Raw genomic sequence first — 21,370 nt, 5'->3', positions numbered from 1 at the left:
TTATACCAACAATTACATATGGGCCTAGAACTGCATAAACACAACCTATACTGAACTGAACCAATAGCCCAAGAACAGGATTATAATACAACTAATGAGTATAAGATATACAAAGTTTATTAGAACAAAATATAAAGACAATAATAAAAATGATGGTGAAAACATAAGCTGGAACTCCCAAAAGAAAGGAGACACCAGCAAAGAAACCCCTGTGTATCAGAGACCAACCATGTAGGTAACCGGATCACATGCCCAGCATGGAATAATATAACCAATATTAACATGTGAAGTGTCTATCCTCAGGGCAATTTACTATCAACTATGCAAGTTACATTGCTAATAGAGAGCACAATATAAGCCCAATACAATACCCAAGGCACCTGTAAGGGAGCACATGAGGAAAACACAGGACCGATATAAACACTAATAATAATTACCCGTGGTAGGCAAGCGACCCGGCGCTACCGGCACAGAACGTAACCTCAACCCTCTGGCTTCGTCAGGAGGCTGAATCACATAGTAACTGGGGCATATATATATATCTAAGAAAGCACCTAATGGGGACATCATCCTGCCTAATTGTCTGGGGGCGCTGGGGCATCTCATGGAATGTTCCGTGTAAGTAAAGCTTGCGGATAGATTTGTAGAAATCAATCTCAAAAGCTGTCCTGTCAAACTGCTCGACTAAACTGTAACCTAGTCCTCGATTAAGGACCGAAATACAGTCAGGTGACAGGTCGCAGCCTGTGAGATTGATAACAACGCTATCTTGGGTGGAAGAATCAATTATTGTCTCCAAGAGACTTGTTTCTTGCTGCAAGTTGACCTCCTGGCCATCGCTACAAGCGCTCTGTGAAGGCGTTGGTCGGCTCCAGCCCCACCGTGATTTGTATTTGAGTCTACAATAAAGAAGACCTGATTTGTACCAGTGGTGAGTGCCGCCTGCTTTCCTTTCTATCTACAATCTAATGTTGTTTTTCTACAAGAGGTAGCGCACCACCTGCACCTGGTCTGTGAAAGGGGTACTGAGTGTATGTATAACCATGGAGGGAACGCTGAGCAGTGCCGCCCAATATCTATATCTCTCTGGAATATCTCTATGTAGTGTTTACTTTGGAGCCTGGTCAGACACCTGTGAAAGGTACAATTGGGACGTTCCCCCTGGGTAGTTTGTTTTGATATATTCTACCCCACCTGTGGCTATACGACACATGGTACATCTTGTTGGAGGGGATGTGACCTGTGGGCCTAGTACTTGGTATTACAATTATGGTCACCTTAACCATTGTCTGATGTCTTTTTCAGCCTCTATCTTGTTTGTTTGATCTTATTCTTAATATACTTTATATTTTAGTATATATTGTTTCTGGGTATCATTGTTTGTTCCCTCGGGAACAATTTTGTAGGTGTTATAGTGTTAAATGTGGGCAGTTACACAAGCACCCATGCTGTGGGCTTGTCCCCCAGGCTACAATTTGCCAGCCAGCCCCTGCCTAGAAGACTAGAGGGTTTTATACAACGATTTTCGGAGCAACTGGAGACACTTCGATTCATGCACAATCAATTCAGACACAAATCCTTTTTTTTTTTTTTTTTTAATTCTACGAATTGGACACAAAACAAATTTGCTCATCTCTTCCTCAGCTACATTAATACACATACAAGGCACATAACTGAGTAGCTGACATGCGGAGACATGTATGTACAGCTGACTGTTTTCAGGATTAGGAACCTTTACTTAACCATGTGTCGAAAGAGCTATCAGGAGGAGGACGTTACACTTCCTGTTACTCAATCATCGGGTGGAAGATGCATGCAGCAGACGATACAACCATGATTGCCGGGAAGATGTGAATGGACCTTATATGAATTCAGTGCATGATTGACAGGATCTACTGGATGATCGCCTTTTTATGGAATCCTGAAAAAACCAAAGAGGTGATCTATGTAAAGATGGTCAAACACATTAGACTATGGTCGGCCAAACCTGCTCATTTCGAGGTGACCAGCCGATTAGCTAATGTGCATTTGATGTTTGCCTGATACTTATTAAGCCTATGTTAGGGAATCGGACTGTAGGGCGAGATGACCAGTCTGTTGTTCTGGGAGATAAGCCCCAGTCAGAGGCGAGAACACAGGCTGACCAGACTCCTCTGAAGTACAGTAGCCTGCTCTCAGCATGCTCAGTGCTGTGACATCACTCCTAGGCTGAATTTGACATCAATGTTTAGAGCAGGACTGTGGGATAACTGAGATACTGAGCGGCTGTCCAAGAGGCCTCCATCCTGCGCTGACCCTCTACACACTGCAGTATGATAGCACCCCTTTTTACTTCAGCTCTGTCCCTCACACTCTTGTAGCAGACTAGGGCTTCCACTGCTTTTCTTTTGTGGTAGTAGATGCAAAGTTCTTGGCAGCAGCAGCTACTTCCTCTATCTGCGAGAGGACAGATCAGGGCGTCAGTAACTGTGGATTCCAGAATGACTGTATCTGGAAGACCTTCCTCCCCCACCTCATCAGAGGATTTGTACAGAGCCCTGTTCTGCTCCTGCTGACCACCACATTACAGACCCTGAGTGTAAGTAGGAGTATCATGCTATATTTGTGCTTCTTGTGCATTTATATGAATGTATACATTGTGTCTGTGTCTGTGTATGGAGGTGGCTTATGTGGTGCTTTTCACCTCTAGAGAAGATAATACTAAACTCCAGTATGCTGTTTGTTTGTTTGTTTGTTTGTTTTGTTAAAGGGAACCCAAAGCTAAACATCCCCTTGTGTGTCCTGCATTTCATATATAGACCTTCAGCTAACGCCTGGAGCTTGTATTTTTACAGCAAATACTGCACCAAAAATGCAAAGGCGCAGAAAAAACTGCAACATTTTCTGTGTGAAAGCGGCTTCAGGCAGACTGTCACTCATAGATTATTATGTTATCTGCTCAATGGATATAATTATAACAGATTGGACAGCTGAGTCTGCAGCACTACTACATCCAGCAATCCCCCATGTATAGCTGCCTAATGGAGGCCAAAGGAGATGAAGGGGCTCAGCATATTACTGGAGAGCATGACGTGCCTGCTTTCTATGGTAGACAACATTGCTTCTCTGTGTATAATAACTCTGCCCACTAGGGGGCGCCATTTGTTCACAGTGCACTTTGTAGAATTCTATGTCACAAAATGACATTTTGTGCAACAACTAAATATTCTGTGTAAAATATCTGTCAAACTAGCCAATCAAATGCTCTCATCAATCATAGGTTACCGAGCGAGTATTTGAGCTGTAAGCCGCACCTTCTGAATGACATCTCCAGCCAGAACAGCACCGTGCTCACAGCAGGCAGGTTCTATGTTTGCCTTACAGTTAAAACGTTTTATTGATATGAATTTCCCCCTGCAGTGTTGTCCCCTCCTTTTAGGGCCATGTTATCATGTTATCGGGGTCTGCACTTTTAGATGATGCTGTTTTGGGGGCATTTTTGTAATGTAAGAGGCCCTGCATTCACATGATGGCATTATGTCACCAGCAGGGCTGTAGATATACAGTAATTAGGTACCAGAGGGCAAGTACTCCCCCCTCCAGAGCAAAACCGATAGGACCTATAATGACATCACGAGGGGGTGGGGCTCAATAGTGTACAGTAGAAGAGGTGGTGAACGAACCCTCTGCAATGATGACCAGAAATTGTGGTGAAGGCCCTGTGATGACATCAGAAGGGGCAGGGCTCAGCAGTGGAGAGTAGGAGTTATGAGGAAGGACTTGTGATGACATCACCGTCATGTGATCAGGGATAGTGATGAGCAAAGTCGCTTTGTTCAAAACTTTAGATTAATGCTGTACGGAGATCCGTCTCCGTACAGCATTAAAATGTTTGGGCTCCGACGAGCCAAAGTCAGTTATTTACGAAGTCACGCAAGACTTTGTTGAATAACTTCGGTAGTTGACTCTTCAAGTGTAAGACCTCTTTAAAACTTGGAACCAAACTCTGCTTTGGTTCCAATTGGTGCCTCAGAACAGAAGCAAAGTTCGGTTTCAAGTTTTAAAAGGGCTTTCCACTTTAAAAATCAACTACCGAACATCTTCAATGAAGTCTCACACGACCTTGCAAAAAACTGACTTTGGCTCATCGGAGCCCATACATTTGAATGCTGTACAGAGATGGGTCTCCGTATATTGTGCACCACTACTCATGTTTAGGTACTGAGGACAGTGTGCACTTCCCCTCCATAGAGAGTAAAGGCAGACGTTGACCCACACACACTCACACTCACAGGTAAATACACACGAAGATAAACATACAAGCTTGTTTTTACCCACAGGCAGCTGCATGTTCTGCTCCTCATCGGTGAAGTCTTTGAAGGGTTAAGGACATTTGAGATGATTATGTGACATGCACAATCGATCATATCTTGAAGCTACTTTACCCTCTCCTAGACACATATAAGGGTCACTTTTTTTTTTTTTTTTTATTATGGAAAAAAAAAAAAAATTGAAACTCTCTATAGTGCCCTCAGTAGGTATAATGCTCTCTATACTGCCCCTGTGAGTATAATACTCTCTATAATGCCCTATAAGTATAATGCTCTCTATAGTGCCCCCAATAAGTATCATGCTCTCTATAGTACCTCCAATAGGTATAATGCTCTCTATATTGCCCTCAATAGTTATAATGCTCTCTATAGTTCACCCAGTAGGTATAATGCTCCCTATAGTGCCCTGAGTAGTTATAATGCTCCCCCTAGTACCTCCACTAAAGTGCACTGCATTGGCCGGATTTGGGGTGGTCCCAATGCTACGCTGGGTCCCCCGGACACTGTCGAGGTGTCACCATGTGTTGCTCGTCTCCATAAGGGATGGTAAGGTGTGGTGCACCCTAATGGGAAAGGAGTCCAGAGAGTCAGTGTCTGCAGTAAGCCAGGGTGCTTCTTTACTGGAGAAATTCAGGTACAAAACAATACAGGCGAGGCTTCTCCAGTCTCCTCCCTGGCAGAAGAAGGGTTTGATGCTGAGGAAGGGCCTGAGCTAGCTGTTCCTCTTTCTCTTCAGAAGGCTAGTACCCTGGTCCAAGGCTGGTGATCCAGTGTCTGTTGCAGCATATCCCTGTCTTATCGTCTTCCTCTGGTCACTCAGTAGTCTGGCAGAGTCTCCTCTTCCAAGCACTGTTCTCTAACTGCAGAACACTAGGGGCTCTGACTGTCTTCCTTATATACAATTTCTAGCTAGACTGGAACCTTCTAGTGGGAGGGGTGGAGAAACTCAGCACAAACAGATACATTGTTTCAACTCCCGTCTGGTATAGACTTACATTACAGCTTCAATGATACTCAATGCCAATGACGGAGCAGGTTTCCAGACATAACAACTGAGCTAAAACCAGACATTCAATAGGTCAGTCTGTCTGCTTTTGGTGGTAAACAAAGTCAGTGTTTTCCCCTCTAAGGGTACATTCACACTTGCGGTGTCATCTGGAAAAACAGATCCGCCATTTATTTATTTTCCAATTTTTTGCGGTCTGAACATGCACAGACTGCGATACCGGATCCATTTTGCTGGAACACTCGGGGACGGATCTGGCATTAATGCATTTCAATGGGAAGAAATGCTGGATCCGTCATTTCGGCAATTGTTCCGGAATTTTGGACGGAGATAAAACCGCAGCATGCTGCGGTATTATCTCCATTCTGAAAAGGCAAAAAGACTGAACTGAAGACGTCCTGATGCATCCTGAATGGATTGCTCTCCATTCAGAATGCATTAGGATAAAACTGATCAGTTTTTTTCCGGTATTGAGCCCCTAGGACGGAACTCAATACTGGAAAAGAATAACGCTAGTGTGAAAGTACCCTAAAACATGGACTTTTTTTTAAAGGGGGTGTCTCACTTCAGTAAGTGGCATTTATCATGTAGAGAAAGTTAATACAAGCCACTTATTAATATATTGTTATTATCCATATTGCTTCTTTGCTGGCTGGATTCATTTTTCCATCACATTATACACTGCTCGTTTCCATGGTTACAGACCATCCTGCAATCCATCAGTGGTGGTCGTGCTTGCACACTATAGGAAAAAGCATCAGCCTCTCTGGTGGCCGGGACCATGGGAGCGCAAGACAGTTGTGGAAAATTACCAGCTTTTCAAAGTCCTAACAGTTTCTCAGTATTCATTAACTCTTTCCACAGAGCCATGTAAATACAGTGATAATGAACAGAAAATCTATCACAACATACATAGAAAATGCAGTAACACTGTAATAAACAGTATACTGTAAGTTAACCCTTTCAAAAAATAAAGTAAGAAGTTTTAGAGGGGTTGTCCGAGTAAAAAAAATAAAAAAAAAATATATATATAGCACTGTAAATCTGATGGGCAGTAATATAAAACTAAGGCTACTTTCACACTTGCGTTTTGGCTTTCCGTTTGTGAGATCCGTCATGTGCTCTCACAAGCGGTCCAAAACAAATTAGTTTTGCCCTTATGCATTGTGAATGGAAAAGTATCCGCTCAGAAAGCATCAGTTTGCCTCCGTTCAGTCACCATTCCTCTCTGGAGGCGGACACCAAAACGCTGCCTGCAGCACTTTTCTATCCATCCTGGGATGCAGAGCAAGTAAGTCTGGCACAATAGAAAACGCATCCGTCTCCTATTGACTTTAAATGGAGTTCATGACGGATCAGTCTTGGCTATGTTAAAGATAATACAAAACAGATCCATTCATGACCGATACATGCGGTTGTATTATTGTAACGGATAGTGATGAGCGGCATAGGCAATATTAGAATTCAAGATATTTAGTGAATTTTTGGCTGAATATTCGCCATAAATTAGCAAATTTGAGAATTTGTGATCTCCAGTCATTATTTACTTGATTGCGAAAATCGGCAATTTAATATTTTTGCGATAAAAAAAATTGTGATTTGAATATTCACGATCAACACGAAGGGGTAAGCAACTTTCCTATTGGTTGCTAGGGATGTTGCTTAGTGCCGATATTCGCGATAAATTAGCGATTAGAATATACGCGATCAACACTATTCGTGAATGTGAATATATAGCACTATATTTTAAATATTTGCAAATTCTCAAAGTGGCGATTAAAATTCGCTATTCGAATATTCGCTCTCAACTCTAGTAACAGATCCGTTTTTGCAGATCCATGACAGATCCGCCCAAAACGCGAGTGTGAAAGTAGCATAAGCTAAGCAAGTTTTAGGCAAAAATAAATAAATCTATTTCCTCGTTTCCTTGGTTCTCTTCTGGCCTTTGTTTACCTGCAATGACAACAATCTCTGCCCCTCCCCCTGCTCTGCAAAGGGCGTGAATACAAGAGCTGCCCTGAGTGACATGTCTGCCTGCTGGGAGACTCAGCAGCATGTTGTATTTGTAGGACTACAAGTCCCAGCTGTACAATGACACTGCTGATAAACACAGGATCTTCCCTCTACCTGTTCTTGTGCAATGCTCTGCAGAACTCCTTTGTCAGCTTATGTGCCCATGATTTGTCTCCTCACTGCCTGCAGCTGCTCAGTAAAACCTTCAGCCCTGAGTCTGTGCAGCTGAAGGGGTTAATGTTTTTTCTCAAGAATCCAGGGAGAGAGCAATAAGCAGCAGTGCAGGGGGCGTGGCCAGCACAGTGACAGCCCATATCTGCTCTCTCAGGCTTGTGCAGGAAATATCTTCAGAGCAGGGAGAGAGGCTGACATCACAGGTCATGTGACCCTCAGTAAAATCTGACAAAGCAGCAACTGGAGATACAGTAAGTGAATTGTAAAGTCCTTTCATTTGCCTAGTTAGAAACATACAGAGAACAAAACTCAGACAACCCCTTTAACTTTGCATAGGGGATATAGGGAAATGTCCACAAATGTCCAAGTACCCCCTGTTCCACGTTACAGCACCCAAAATAAGAAAATGAGAGCACTGTATTGTGCACCACTACTCATGTCTAGGTACTGAAGACAGTGTGCACTTCCCTTATATAGAGAGTAAAAGCAGACATTGACACACACTCAGAGATAAACACACAAGCTTGTTTTCACTAACAGGCAGCTACATGTTCTCCTCCTCAACAGTGGAGTCTTTAAAGAGTTAAGGACCTTTGAGATGATTATGTGACCTGCACAATCAATCATATCTCGAGGTCCTTTACCCTCTCCTACACACTTATAGGGGTCACTCTCCAGCATATATTTTTTTTTATTAGAATCACGGCAAAAACCTCAATTCAACTGTATTTGCTTCCTCAGGAAACAGATACAGTTGAATTCAGGACATGATGTGGCCTCCCCACTGTCCCACCTGACCTGGGACAGATGAAAGGTTTGAGTCATGTGACCTGCCACTGGTGGGCTGGGTGCATGTACACTGTTCATCCTATGGTCACCTGTCCTGATTTTTTTTTTTTTATACCTGAACACAACTCATGAAGTTCAGAAACTTCCGACATTTGTCTGTGTGCTTCACTACAGAACGGCGGTGTACAACCTGTGGTTGTGAAACTCCAACTCCAACCATCTCTCTGATCAGCTCCTATCTCTAAAAGAGGGCCCACAAAGTCAAGGAAAGCACAGCGCCCATGCCCGACATGCTCTCCGTTGACCTCAGTCAGAGTTCTGAATGCAGTGAATGCAAAGTGCACTGTGCAAGCGCTGCCACCACTATGGAGCTGCCGGAAACGCCAGCGCTCAGCTATTTTCAGAAGTCTCCTAGTGTTTAATGGAGAGTGGCTGCTCATGTGTGGCTGATCTATGTTAACTTTGAGGGTCCCGTTCTGGAGATAGGTCCTGGTCTCACCTCTAGAACCAGATCCTATCTGACATTGATGGAGTATCCGAGCGATATGCCCTTAATGTTTAAGATGAGCCAACCTTTTTAACCCCTTAACTAATGACCCAGGATGAGACTGCTCGTCCTTAAACGCCGACACTTAGCGCTCAAGGACGAGCGCTCTCGTCCTGCAGTCGTTCCTCACCCCGTGTGCGGTACCCTCAGTCAGCAGCAGAGATCCGGCGGTTACTGACCACCGGATCCCTGCTGCATCCCTGCTGCTTATGGATTAACCCCTCATATGCCGCGGTCAGCGCTGACCGCGGCATATGGGAGGTTTGCACTCCCTCACCTCATGCATCGGGTCCCCGCTCTGCTGTGGTGGGGTCTCGATCGTTGCCATGGCAGCCCCAAGCCATTCCAAGGCTTTAGGCCTGTCATGTACGGAAGCCTAAGAGGCCCAGCCCCAGGCTGGGTCTCCTAGGCAACTGTTAGCGTCTTACAGTGTAAGACACTAACAGTTCAATACAGCACAATGCAGATGGATTGTGCTGTATTGAAACAAGGATCAGACCATGTAATGTTGAAGTCTCATAGTGGGACAAAAAATAAAGCGAAAAAAAAAAGTTTATAAAATTTAAGTTTTACTAAAAAAAGTTTCAAGTAAAAAAAAAAAATGTGTCCTTTTCCAAAAATAAAGTAAAATAAAATTGTAAAAAAAAATTGGGAAAAGACATATAGACATATTAGGTATTGTTGCATCCGTATCGACCGGCTCTATAAACATATAACATGACCTAACCCCTCAGATGAACACCGTGACAATCTCCCCCCCCAAAAAAAAAAAAACTATGGCTCAGAATATGGAGACACTAAAACATCATTTTTTTTGTTTAAAAAAAGCTGTTATTGTGTAAAACTTACATAAATAAAAAAAAGTAGACATATTAGGTATCGCCGCGTCCGTATCGACCGGCTCCATAAAAATATCACATGACCTAACCCCTCAGGTGAACACCGTAAAAAAAAAAAATAAGGCTACTTTCACACTAGCGTTCGTTGGTCCGCTCGTGAGCTCCGTTTGAAGGGGCTCACGAGCGGACCCGAACGCTTCCGTCCAGTCCTGATGCAGTCTGAATGGATGCGGATCTGCTCAGACTGCATCAGTCTGGCGGCGTTCAGCCTCCGCTCCGCTCGCCTCCGCACGGACAGGCGGACAGCTGAACGCTGCTTGCAGCGTTCGGGTGTCCGCCTGGCCGTGCGGATCCGTCCAGACTTACAATGTAAGTCAATGGGGACGGATCCGTTTGAAGATGCCACAATATGGCTCAATCTTCAAGCGGATCCGTCCCCCATTGACTTTACATTGAAAGTCTGGACGGATCCGTCCGAGGCTATTTTCACACTTAGCTTTTATATGCCAAAATAATGCAGACGGATCCGTTCTGAACGGAGCCTCCGTCTGCATTATTATGATCGGATCCGTTCAGAACGGATCTGATCGAACGCTAGTGTGAAAGTAGCCTTCAACTGCGCTAAATAAACCATTTTTTGGTCACCTTACATCACAAAAAGTGTAATAGCAAGCGATCAAAAAGTCATATGCACCCAAAAATAGTGTTTATTTTTTATTTTTTTGAGTTTATATTTTGAAACTGATAAATGGAAAATGTTTTTTTTTTTTTTTTTTTATAAAACTTATTAACCCCCTTTTTTTAGTCTTCCTGGGGGACCTATTAATAGTCATAAAGACCGCGCAGCTCCAGATAGATACAGATCCGACCAAATTGTAGTAGATAGACAACTGTCTCGGCATAGTCAATCACTGTTATGTCAAGCGTGGACTCCACAATAACTCTCGTCTGCACCTCCTACCGTATATTGGAAAGGACAGAATGGCCAAGAATATGGAATCTTGTAAGTATAATAAATACAGGTTTCATATCAAGTGCTAGCAGTAGACCAAAATTGTGTCCCTATAGGGCCCTCAGGATATTATAACAAAAATAACCTCGGTCACCTGACCAAAAAACTCCTTTTAGGGGTCCTATCTGTGTGTTAAAACTTTAACTTCTATTGTTTGCTTTAAAAAAAAAAAAAATACTCAGAGAAAACAATACTATAAGGTGATTAAAAATATCGGGTTGCAAGTATGGGCTTAAGTCAGTTACTAAATGTCTTTTTGTGGTCGCTATCATTCGCTCTGCACTCTATTTAAGAGGTGGTTAACCTCATGGATACTCGGTGGCCGTTTCTGGCACTTCATTAGATATCAGGTGCATGATAATATTGCTCCACTAGGGAGTGATGGTATTTCTACGGGAAAAGGGGGATATACGTTATATCACCACAAGTTCCCAGGTGTGTTCTCAATGGTAAATTGTTAGGTGTCCCTAAATGTCCTGAGTATAGGAGTTTCTATTATAAATAGATGGGGTGTATTCCTATATCCCCATACAACAGACATCCATCATTCGATAACACCATCTCACACACTGGGAAATCAAGCTGTTGACCTCCGAACAACTGCACGATATATGCTGAGCTGGACAGTAATTTCGACCCTACTAGTTGTGAAGCTTGCCCTAAAAGGTATGAATGGTCACTACCCCACCCGACATGTTTCGCCGCGAGGCGGCTTCGTCAGGGGAGTTGGGGTAATAGCGTGACACGCTATGTTTTGCCTCACTAAATAGACTACCTTTCCCCTCCCAATCTATGGGTTCTGCCAATCACGATGTACTACTGTGATTGACAAGTGTATCGACCCATCCTGTGAGTCTCATCAAGATTGACAGGTAGGAGGGGGAAAGTGACATCATCCGAATGCCGCTCCTCTCCACCAATAAGGCAAATGGCATCCTAGGCACACCCCCTTACACGGTATCGCATCACTGATGAAGCTTTCTTACCGCCTATAACACGCGTCCTTCTGAATACTGCACCGAACAAGGTGTGCAACGTCATGGAAGCGCCGCGTCTTTACTGCCAGTGCGATGCATCTTGGCACAGACACGCCCCCGTCCTCAGTCTCACGTGACGCGTGTCTCTTGACCAGGGTGGGAGGTTAGACTTACGTCATGCTTGATGCGGTAACCCTTTCCTTTCTGGCTGTAGTAGTCAGTTAGTAATCACTGCAATACCGTGGAAGTACATAAACAACCTTGGAAATGCCCTATGTGTCTATCACAGAACCTATCCTATACCCGATCACTTATCATGTATAGGATCAGTGACAAGGGAAGGGAATATGGTAAATACTGCAGGCTAATTTACCCAATTATAAGGGCTTCTCTGATTTGTAGTATCTTTTATCTCATGCAGGTACTGGCGGCAATATTGGCAATGTATAAGACTCCTTAAATGAGTCCTAGCTTACTAAATGAAAGCTATATATGAAAAGCCCTCATTAAGGCCCCTCCGACTCAAGGGTTGTAATCTATAAATCCATCTGGCTTCCTCCTGCAATAATTTCAGATCCAAATTTCCACTTCTTGGACCCAATTTTATTTTTGCAATACCCCAGAATTTTAAACCTTCAGAGTTATCATTGTGAATGTATTCAACATGTCTATAAAGGGGGGTATCCTTTTTAGTATTGATAGCACTGACATGTCCATATATTCTTCTTCTTAATTCCTGTATTGTTTTGCCCACATATAACTTTGGACGGGTACAGGTTGCTACATACTCAATGCTGCTGCTGCGGCAGTTAAAATGTTTCCTGATAGTCTATTCCCGGCCATCTGCTGGGTTCCACATTTTTTAAATTTTAGGTAGAAATTAGCAAAAAGTGCAGTTCCCACAGGGGAATGAACCCTGAATTTTTTACCATAATGCATTATCCATATGTATTTTAGGCAGAAAGCTATGAACCAGATGGTCCCTGACATTCTGCCCCCTTCTATATGTGATGCTAGGATATGCTGGCAAGACCTTCTTGAAATCTGTGTAAGTATTCTCCAATGTTTTTTTTAATATCACCATCATTTGATGGTGGTGACTGTCAAAAGTACTGATGCATCTATGGTAATTGTCTGAGTTTTCTGAGAGGTATCCTCCGTGTTTTATGATACTATCAACTCCTCTCTTTTTTGATTTTTCACTCTATTATATGCTTTTTTCAGGGGTTTACGTGGGTAACCCCTCGCCCTAAAGCGTCTATAGAGTTCACCTGCCTCTTCTTCAAAGGCTTCCTCTGTGCTACAATTTCTTTTAGCTCTTAAATACTGGCCAACTGGAATCCCATTTTTTATGCTTTCGGATGCCAGCTGGAACAGTGGAGGAAGCGATTGGTCGAAGTTTTTTTCCTAAAAATCTCCGTCTGTATATGTCCATTTTCATCTTTACTGATTTGTAAATCCAAAAAGCAAATTTCCTGCAAATGGATTTTGCTCGTGAAGTGCATGCCGATTGTATTGACATTCAGTTTCTCAACAAAATCCTGGAACTGTTGTTATTCCCCATCCCAAAATATAAGGACGTCATCAAAGAATCTGCCCCAAGAATCTGCCCTCATGAATTGTGAAAAAGTATCAGAAAAAACAATATGATCCTCCCACCACCCTAAAAATAAATTGACAAAAGTCGGTGCACATGGCGTACCCATAGCGGTACCTTTCGTCTGGTGGTAAAAGGTACTGCTGTGGATAAAAAGCAAACAATACAGGTTAAAGTTTTAACACACTGATAGGACCCCTTAAAGGAGTTTTTTGGTCAGGTGACCGCGGTTATTTTTGTTAAGTGCTAGCAGTACTTCACTATTCTTTGGCCATTCTGTCCTTTTCCATGTAGGAGGTGCAGACAAGAGTTATCTACTACAATTTGGTCAGATCTGTATGCGGTCTTTATGACTATTTATTGGACCTTGGTGTGAATTGGACTCACTACGCTGGAGACCAGCTGCGTAGGAATAGGAATAGCAATTGGGGACTAAAGTTCTTATTTCTAGGGGACTTTCCTAGTGCACTAGAATCCTTCCGTAGTGCAATGAACATATGTTGTTATCCTATAGAAGAGATAAAACCAGGCAATAGAGGGAACCTAACCGCTCATATGTTCACCATAGGTTTATGAGGGAGTTAAATGCCAGGAATTAGAGCTACCGTAGTTCTGATCCCGAACATTGCAGACAGGGGCCAGTAGCAAAGTATAATAGAGTCAGGACCCACCGAGTATTGAGTGGGATCAGATCCTGAGGTCAGAGCCATACACATCCGCTCTAATCATGTATGTCACAATGAGCTAAGGAGTTAGTGCCTCTTCATTCTAGGCCATGGTGAGGGTTATAGTGATTGGGCTCCTGAAAATGAGATGCATAATAAAGTAATCTCCTAGACAGGACGAGCCTATTAAATTTGGTTTTCAACAAATATAAACATCACTATCAGAAGGACCCGGCTTCGGACGGGTATATTTCATCTATTTAACCTAATGTTTGTGTGTGTTGTTAAAAGATAACAGTATCCCCCATAACAGTAAACTCCACAGCCCCCCACCCGTTAACACTGATCCCCCCAGTGCCCAGCCCTCTTAAAATGGGACCTCCACAGCAGCCCATCCCTTTAAGGCCTCATGCACACGACCGTTGTGTGCATCCGTGGCCGTTGTGCCGTTTTCCGTTTTTGTTCGCGGACCCATTGACTTTCAATGGGTCCGTGGAAAAATCTGAAAATGCACCGTTTGGCAGCCGCATCCGTGATCCGTGTTTCCTGGCCGTGAAAAAAATATGACCTGTCCTATTTTTTTCACGGCCAAAGGTTCACGGACCCATTCAAGTCAATGGGTCCGTGAAAAATCACGGATGCACACAAGATCCGCCTCTGTGTTCCGTGTCCGTGATCTGTGTCCGTTTTTTCCTATCATTTCAATGGCAAACTTGACTTAGATTTTTTTTTTCATTTTTCATGTCCCTGGATCCTCCAAAAAACAAGGAAGACCCATGGACGAAAAACGGTCACGGATCACGGACCTACGGACCCCGTTTTTGCAGACCTTACAAAAAAACAGTCGTGTGCATGAGGCTTAACTTTGACCTACACAGCAGCCCGCCCCTTTAACAGTGAGTTTCACAGCACCACACTCCCTTGACAATGGCCTCCTCAGTGGCCCATCCACTTAACAGTGACCTCCACAGTACCCGTCCCTTTAAAAGTGATCCCCACAGCAGATGCCTCTTCAATAGTGGCCCCTGCCCCATTATCAGTGAACTCTATAGTGCCTGTCACTTTAACAATGACCTCCACAGCGGTCTGCCCCTTTAATAGTGGCCCCTGCCCCATTAACAGTGGCCTCCACTACATCTGCCCCTTTAATAGTGACCCCTGCCCCATTAACAGTGGACTCCACTGCTCTTTCCCCTTTTAATAGTGGCCCCTTCCCCCTTAACAGTGGCCTCCACAGTGCCTGCCCCTTTAACATTGACCTCCACAGTGCCTGCCCCTTTAACATTGACCTCCACAGTGCCTGCCCCTTTAACAGTGAACTCCACATTGCCGACCCCTTAACAGTGACCTTCACAGTGCCCACACTTTTAACAGTCCACAGCAGTCTACCTCCACAATAAATGCCCCTTTAGCAGTGACCTCCACAGTTAACACCCCTTTAATAGTGAACCCCACAGTGCCATCCCCTTTAACAGTGACCTCCACAGTACTTGCCCCCCTTAACAGTGACCTCCACAGTTAACTCCCCATTAACAGTGACCTCCACAGTGCCCGGTTCTTTAACAGTGACCTCCACAGTGCTTGCCCCTTTAACAGTGACCTCCACAGTGAACACTGCTTTAACAGTGACCATCACAGTGAACGCCCTTTCAACACTTGTCTGCCCCCTTTAATATTGGCCTCTGCCCCATTAACAGTGACCTCCACAGGAGCTGCCCCTTTATTAGTGGCCCCTTACAACTTAACAGTGTCCTCCACAGTGGCCTGCCTCCTTAACAGTGACCTCCACATTGAACGCCCTTTAACAGTGATCTCAACAGTGACCGCCCCTTTAACATTGACCTCCACAGCAGCTGCCCTTTAATTGTGGCCCCTAACAACTTAACAGCAGCCTCCACAGCACATTGCCCCTTTAACAGTGGCCCCTGTCCCCTTAACAGTGACTTTTATAGCCCCTTTAAGGCTAGGGATATATGACGACATGTGTCGCGCAACAATTTTTATAATGATAGGCTATAGTGTCGAACTGCGACATGCTGCGACTGCGACACGACAGTCGCAAAAAATCCATCCAAGATGGATGCATGTAGAAGTGTAGTTGTGCTCTGTGTTGTGCAGCCCGAGCCTAAAACTGACCTACAGCAGTGAAGAAAAATGGCTGGGTTGTTATGGAAACCTGGAGTAAAACTGTGTGTATGTGGAGACTAAGGGCCTGTGAGCTTCTATTGGCTGATAAGGGTCATGTGACCGTGTGTATGGCAGTTGGGATATGAAGAGAAAGACTTACCGGCTTGTACTGGCTAATGCAGGTCATTTCTTGGTAATATCTCAGGAACGGTACGTTCCTGTGACAAGATTTATTTCCAGGAAGCAAGGGATGTGTATACCAAGTTTCATTGAAATTGATGGTTGCATCTTTGAGTGATCGTAGAACATAAATATATACATACACATATACATACATATATACGTCCTTCTTTATATATGTAGATTGTAGAAGATGCAATAACTTATTAACCATTGAGGGCTCTTACCACACAAAAAACAAAGGACATGTAGCCACTCCACCAATATCTCTGCACATCAACAAACCCAACACTATGCAGTTGAGTTGAACTACAGAGAGTCTAGCCAGAACTGGTCCATGTCTCTCTAGTACAGTGACCTCCACCATTCAGTGAGCTGTTTCCAGTCTATGAGGTATATGACTATTGATGGCCTATTCATAGGATATGTCATCAATATCAGATCAGTGGGAGGCAACAATCCATATCCCCAATAATCAGCACGTTGCATCAGTCTCACAGGTCTGCTCATTGTGTACTGGCTAGTGATTGAAAGACAGATCATCAATATTTAGAACCTGAAAAACCTGTTTAAGGACATATTGACTAGTATTCCTGGATGGTTACTGGCTCTCATTGAAGAGACTTACTGTATTTTATGGCAATGGTCTATGGGTGAAAAGTGTGTAAATTCAAAAACACAAATGCAATCGCACTCTGCAACCAGCACTCTGCAACCAGCACTCTGCCCTGCTTTTATGCTGGATGTTGAATAAGGCATTGGTGTACATTTTGGCCAAAGCGTAATAAGCCACTCACCACGTCAAGGTCGCCTTCATGAGTGGTCCCTAACACTAGTTCCTACCTGTTATGGGCCATGACAGCCACACAAAGTCCAGGGAGCGCAGGTACAGCATCGGATCCAGGGATGCAAGCACCAACATGCATGCTGAGCCCACTATATACTTCTCCTGGAGCCAAATGGCTACTGGTAGGTGCTATATAAGCAGACTCAGTTTTATACTGACTTTAAAACCAGCCTCCAGGGCAGATTAACTGGTCAGGTGTGCATGCCTTATTCAACATCCAGCACAGAGGCAGGGCAGAGTGCTGGTTGCAGAGTGCGATTGCATTTGTGTTTTTGCGTTTGTATCTGTATTTCGCCATAGCAATGTGCACCTGCATACTGGATTGTGCGGACTGAACCCCCAACATTTTTTCTTTGTAGTATGAATTGGAGGCGTGGCGACCTCCAAACAGTCATGCACACCTGACCAGTTAATCTGCCCTGGAGGCTGGTTTTAAAGTCAGTATAAAACTGAGTCTGCTTATATAGCACCTACCAGTAGCCATTAGGCTCCAGGAGAAGTATATAGTGGGCTCAGCATGCATGTTGGTACTTGCATCCCTGGATCCGATGAAAGCTGTAATGGCACCGGACGGGGTTAAAAGCAGAGTGTGCTTGGCGTGCATGCTGTACCTACGCTCCCTGGACTTTGTGTGGCTGTCATGGCCCATAACAGGTAGGAACTAGTGTTAGGGACCACTCATGAAGGCGACCTTGACGTGGTGAGTGGCTTATTACGCTTTGGCCACAATGTACACCAATGCCTTATTCAACATCCAGCATAAAGGCAGGGCAGAGTGCGATTGCATTTGTGTTTTTGCATTTGTATCTGTATTTCGCCATAGCAATCTGCACCTGCATACTGGGTTGTGCGGGCTGAACCCCCCACATTTTTTCTGAAAAGTGTGTAAATTAGCCCATATCCTGGTAAAACCTAGTGAAACAACATCCCACCAGCTCTCTTGATTCTATATAGATCATATTATATTTTTTCTTTCTTTTTATAATCCACAGTGTATCCTTTCAAGTCAAGAAAATGGAGAATAACTCAAACCTTGACCATGCCATTACCTGGGAGAAATATTGTAATATCACTGGCAAAGAAGATGGTCACCATGTCCATGTCACTAGTGTTTTATCTGCTGTCATCTGTGCATTGGTGTTCCTACTGGGGCCACCAGTAAATGGCTTTGTCCTATGGATTAAAGTCTTCAAGATGGAGAAGAAATACCGTACAATCTTATACCTTCACTTGTTCTTTGCTGGTTTTATCTTCTCATTGTTCCAATTTCTGGACATGGTCTACTTTGCTTTAGATGTTCACTGGCCCTTTGGCTCCTTCATGTGTAGATTGAACAATGCTATTTTTTATCTCTACATGTTTGTAAGTGCTTCTATTCTCACTCTGTTCAGTATAGACTATTGCATTGTGGTCCTGCTTCCCATTCGTTACAATTTCTACAGGACAACAAGTTTGGCTTCCATTGAAGTCCTTGTCATCTGGATCTTCTCACTTGGGGCCAGTGTGCCTTACTTCATTTTCAAAAACACATACGAGTGTCAGAAGTCAAGCAAGTGTCTCTATGGTGTTCTCCATGATGAGAAAGTCCAATATCAGTCAATAGTGACCACCGCATTTGTCCTTGGAATCCTCATCCCTTTTTTGATCATCATTTCATGTATCATTTTCACAGGATTGTTCTATCACAGGAAGAATTCTTCACGGTATACCACAAACTTAAAACTGATCTTCTCAATCCAGATATGTTTTTTCCTTAGTTGGATCCCACACCATATATTCTCCTTTCTATCTTCTTCTATGACTGGAGAAAGTCTTCCAAACTCCTTTATTGACCAGGGTCTGATTCTCACCATGGCCTTGGCCTTGTTGACTGCTTGTATAAACCCTTTGATGTATGCTTTTATTTGTCCGGATTTTAAAAAAGTTTTTTCTATACGATCATTATTTGCAAAAATACATTAGGATCTGGAAAGAAGACAACTGAACAGACCATGCATTTTATTCAAAACAGATTGGCCCTCGATTCAGCAGATGTGAACTGCAGTATCAGACATAGCTTGTGGACAGAGATGGTGCTGTTTCTGGAGTTATTCCATGGACTTTTTCCATCACAAAGATGCTGAAAGGCTGTTAATAACTGTTTGTAATCGTAATGCACAGTGGTTCTAACATGAAAAAGAAATTCACCATTTTGTGCTGCTATGTGTCTCCACTGATGCTGCTGCTGCTATGTATGTGTTGCTGAGGTCTCTCTCCCACTCTGGCAACTATAAGTTTAGTCCCTTCATATTTAACCTGTAGAAGAAGACTACTCTGCTGTACTACTATGTGACTAAATTATTCTACACCTTTCCTGACAAGCAGGCAGAAAACTACGTCTATGGGCTGCGCAGCAATAAACAGAGCATTAATATGAAAAAAACTGGATATGGAGAGCGTAACTGAGCAAGGGTCATTGCCAGCATTAGGCTCCTTAAAGGGAACCTGTCACCGGGATTTTGTGTATAGAGCTGAGGGCATGGGTTGCTAGATGGCCGCTAGCACATCCGCAATAACCAGTCCCGATAGCTCTGTGTGCTTTTATTGTGTAAATAAAAAACGATTTGATACATATACAAATTAACCTAAGATGAGTCCTGTACCTGACTCATCTCAGGTTAATTTGAATATGTACCAAATAGTTTTTTTTTTAAACAATAAAAGCCCACAGAGCTATAGGGACTGGGTATTGCAGATGTGCTAGCAGCCATCTAGCAACTCATGTCCTCAGCTCTATACACAAAATCCCGGTGACAGGTTCCCTTTAAGTGGATGTTCACATTGGTATACACTTTGAACATCATGCGGCACATTGATATGTAAGTAAATGAACAGCAGGTGGTGCCATGCTATGTCATTAAATAAAGAGAAGGCTGAGCCATACTATGCAAGTAACTAAACAGCAGGTAGTGCCATACTATGTAAGTAACTAAACACCAGCTAGAGCCATACAATGTTGGTAAATGAACACCAGGTGGATCCATACTATGTAAGTAAATGAACATCAGGTGGAGCCATACTATGTAAGTAAATGAACACCAGGTGGAGCCATACTATGTAAGTAAATGAACATCAGGTGGAGCCATACTATGTAAGTAACTGAACATCAGGTGGAGCCATACTATGTAAGTAAATTAACATCAGGTGGAGCCATACTATGTAAGTAAATGAATACCAGGTGGAGCCATACTATGTAAGTAAATGAATACCAGGTGGAGCCATACTATGTAAGTAAATGAATACCAGGTGGAGCCATACTATGTAAGTAAATGAACACCAGGTGGAGCCATACTATGTAAGTAAATGAAAACCAGGTGGAGCCATACTATGTAAGTAAATGAATACCAGGTGGAGCCATACTATGTAAGTAAATGAACACCAGGTGGAGCCATACTATGTAAGTAAATGAAAACCAGGTGGAGTCATAATATGTAAGTAACTGAACACCAGGTGGAACCATATATGTAAAAAAATGAACACCAGGTGGAGCCATACTATGTGAGCAAATGAACACCAGGTGGAGCTATACTATGTAAGTAAATGAACATCAGGTGTATCCATACTATGTAAGTAAATGAACACCAGGTGGAGCCATATTATGTAAGTAAATGAACACCAGGTGGAGCCATACTATGTAAGTAACTGAGCACCAAGTGAAGCCAAACTATGTAATTAATAGAACAAAAGGTGTAGCCATAATATGTAAGTAACTGAACACCAGGTGGAGCCAATCTATGTAATTAACCACTTCAACCCCGCTAGCTGAAACCCCCTTCATGACCAGAGCACTTTTTACACTTCGGCACTACACTCCTTTCACCGTTTATCGCTCGGTCATGCAACTTACCACCCAAATGAATTTTACCTCCTTTTCTTCTCACTAATAGAGCTTTCATTTGATGGTATTTCATTGCTGCTGGCATTTTTACTTTTTTTGTTATTAATCAAAATGTAACGATTTTTTTGCAAAAAAATGACATTTTTCACTTTCAGCTGTAAAATTTTGCAAAAAAAACGACATCCATATATAAATTTTTCGGCAAATTTATTGTTCTCCATGTCTTTGATAAAAAAAAAATGTTTGGGCAAAAAAAAATGGTTTGGGTAAAAGTTATAGCGTTTACACACTATGGTACAAAAATGTGAATTTCCGCTTTTTGAAACAGCTCTGACTTTCTGAGCACCTGTCATGATTCCAGAGGTTCTACAATGCCCAGACAGTAGAAAACCCCCACAAATGACCCCATT

At 43.1% G+C, this 21,370-nt stretch overlaps 1 protein-coding gene across 10 annotated transcripts; it reads left to right on the top strand.

Annotated features, from left to right (window-relative positions):
• Window positions 1–1,796: 1,796 nt before the first annotated feature.
• LOC122927127 (chemokine-like receptor 1) lies at window positions 1,797–19,508 on the top strand. 10 transcript variants are annotated; one of them, XM_044278713.1, is made up of 4 exons: window positions 1,833–1,938; window positions 3,260–3,343; window positions 12,629–12,715; window positions 18,076–19,508. In XM_044278713.1, the coding sequence occupies exons 3-4, from the start codon at window positions 12,678–12,680 to the stop codon at window positions 19,043–19,045; spliced, it is 1,008 nt and encodes a 335-aa protein (XP_044134648.1). In that variant the 5' UTR covers window positions 1,833–1,938; window positions 3,260–3,343; window positions 12,629–12,677; the 3' UTR covers window positions 19,046–19,508. The 10 variants fall into 10 exon arrangements, with proteins under 10 accessions (XP_044134646.1, XP_044134649.1, XP_044134650.1 ...); XM_044278712.1 differs by lacking the exon at window positions 1,833–1,938 and adding an exon at window positions 2,397–2,578; XM_044278711.1 differs by lacking the exon at window positions 3,260–3,343 and having other exon boundaries at window positions 1,797–1,938; window positions 12,625–12,715.
• The last annotated feature ends 1,862 nt before the right edge of the window (window positions 19,509–21,370 follow it).

Source organism: Bufo gargarizans, chromosome 2 (genome assembly GCF_014858855.1).
Source record: "Bufo gargarizans isolate SCDJY-AF-19 chromosome 2, ASM1485885v1, whole genome shotgun sequence".
NCBI classification, from domain to species: domain Eukaryota; kingdom Metazoa; phylum Chordata; class Amphibia; order Anura; family Bufonidae; genus Bufo; species Bufo gargarizans.
This window is presented reverse-complemented; position numbering and strand designations above follow the sequence as displayed.

What these genes read in the sequence shown, in the direction of transcription:
- LOC122927127 (XM_044278711.1), top strand. Translation starts at nt 12,678, where the DNA reads ATGCTAGGATATGCTGGCAAGACCTTCTTGAAATCTGT. An exon ending in AAGACCTTCTTGAAATCTGT is followed by an intron (nt 12,716 to 18,075) that starts GTAAGTATTCTC and finishes TATAATCCACAG; the next exon opens with TGTATCCTTTCAAGTCAAGA.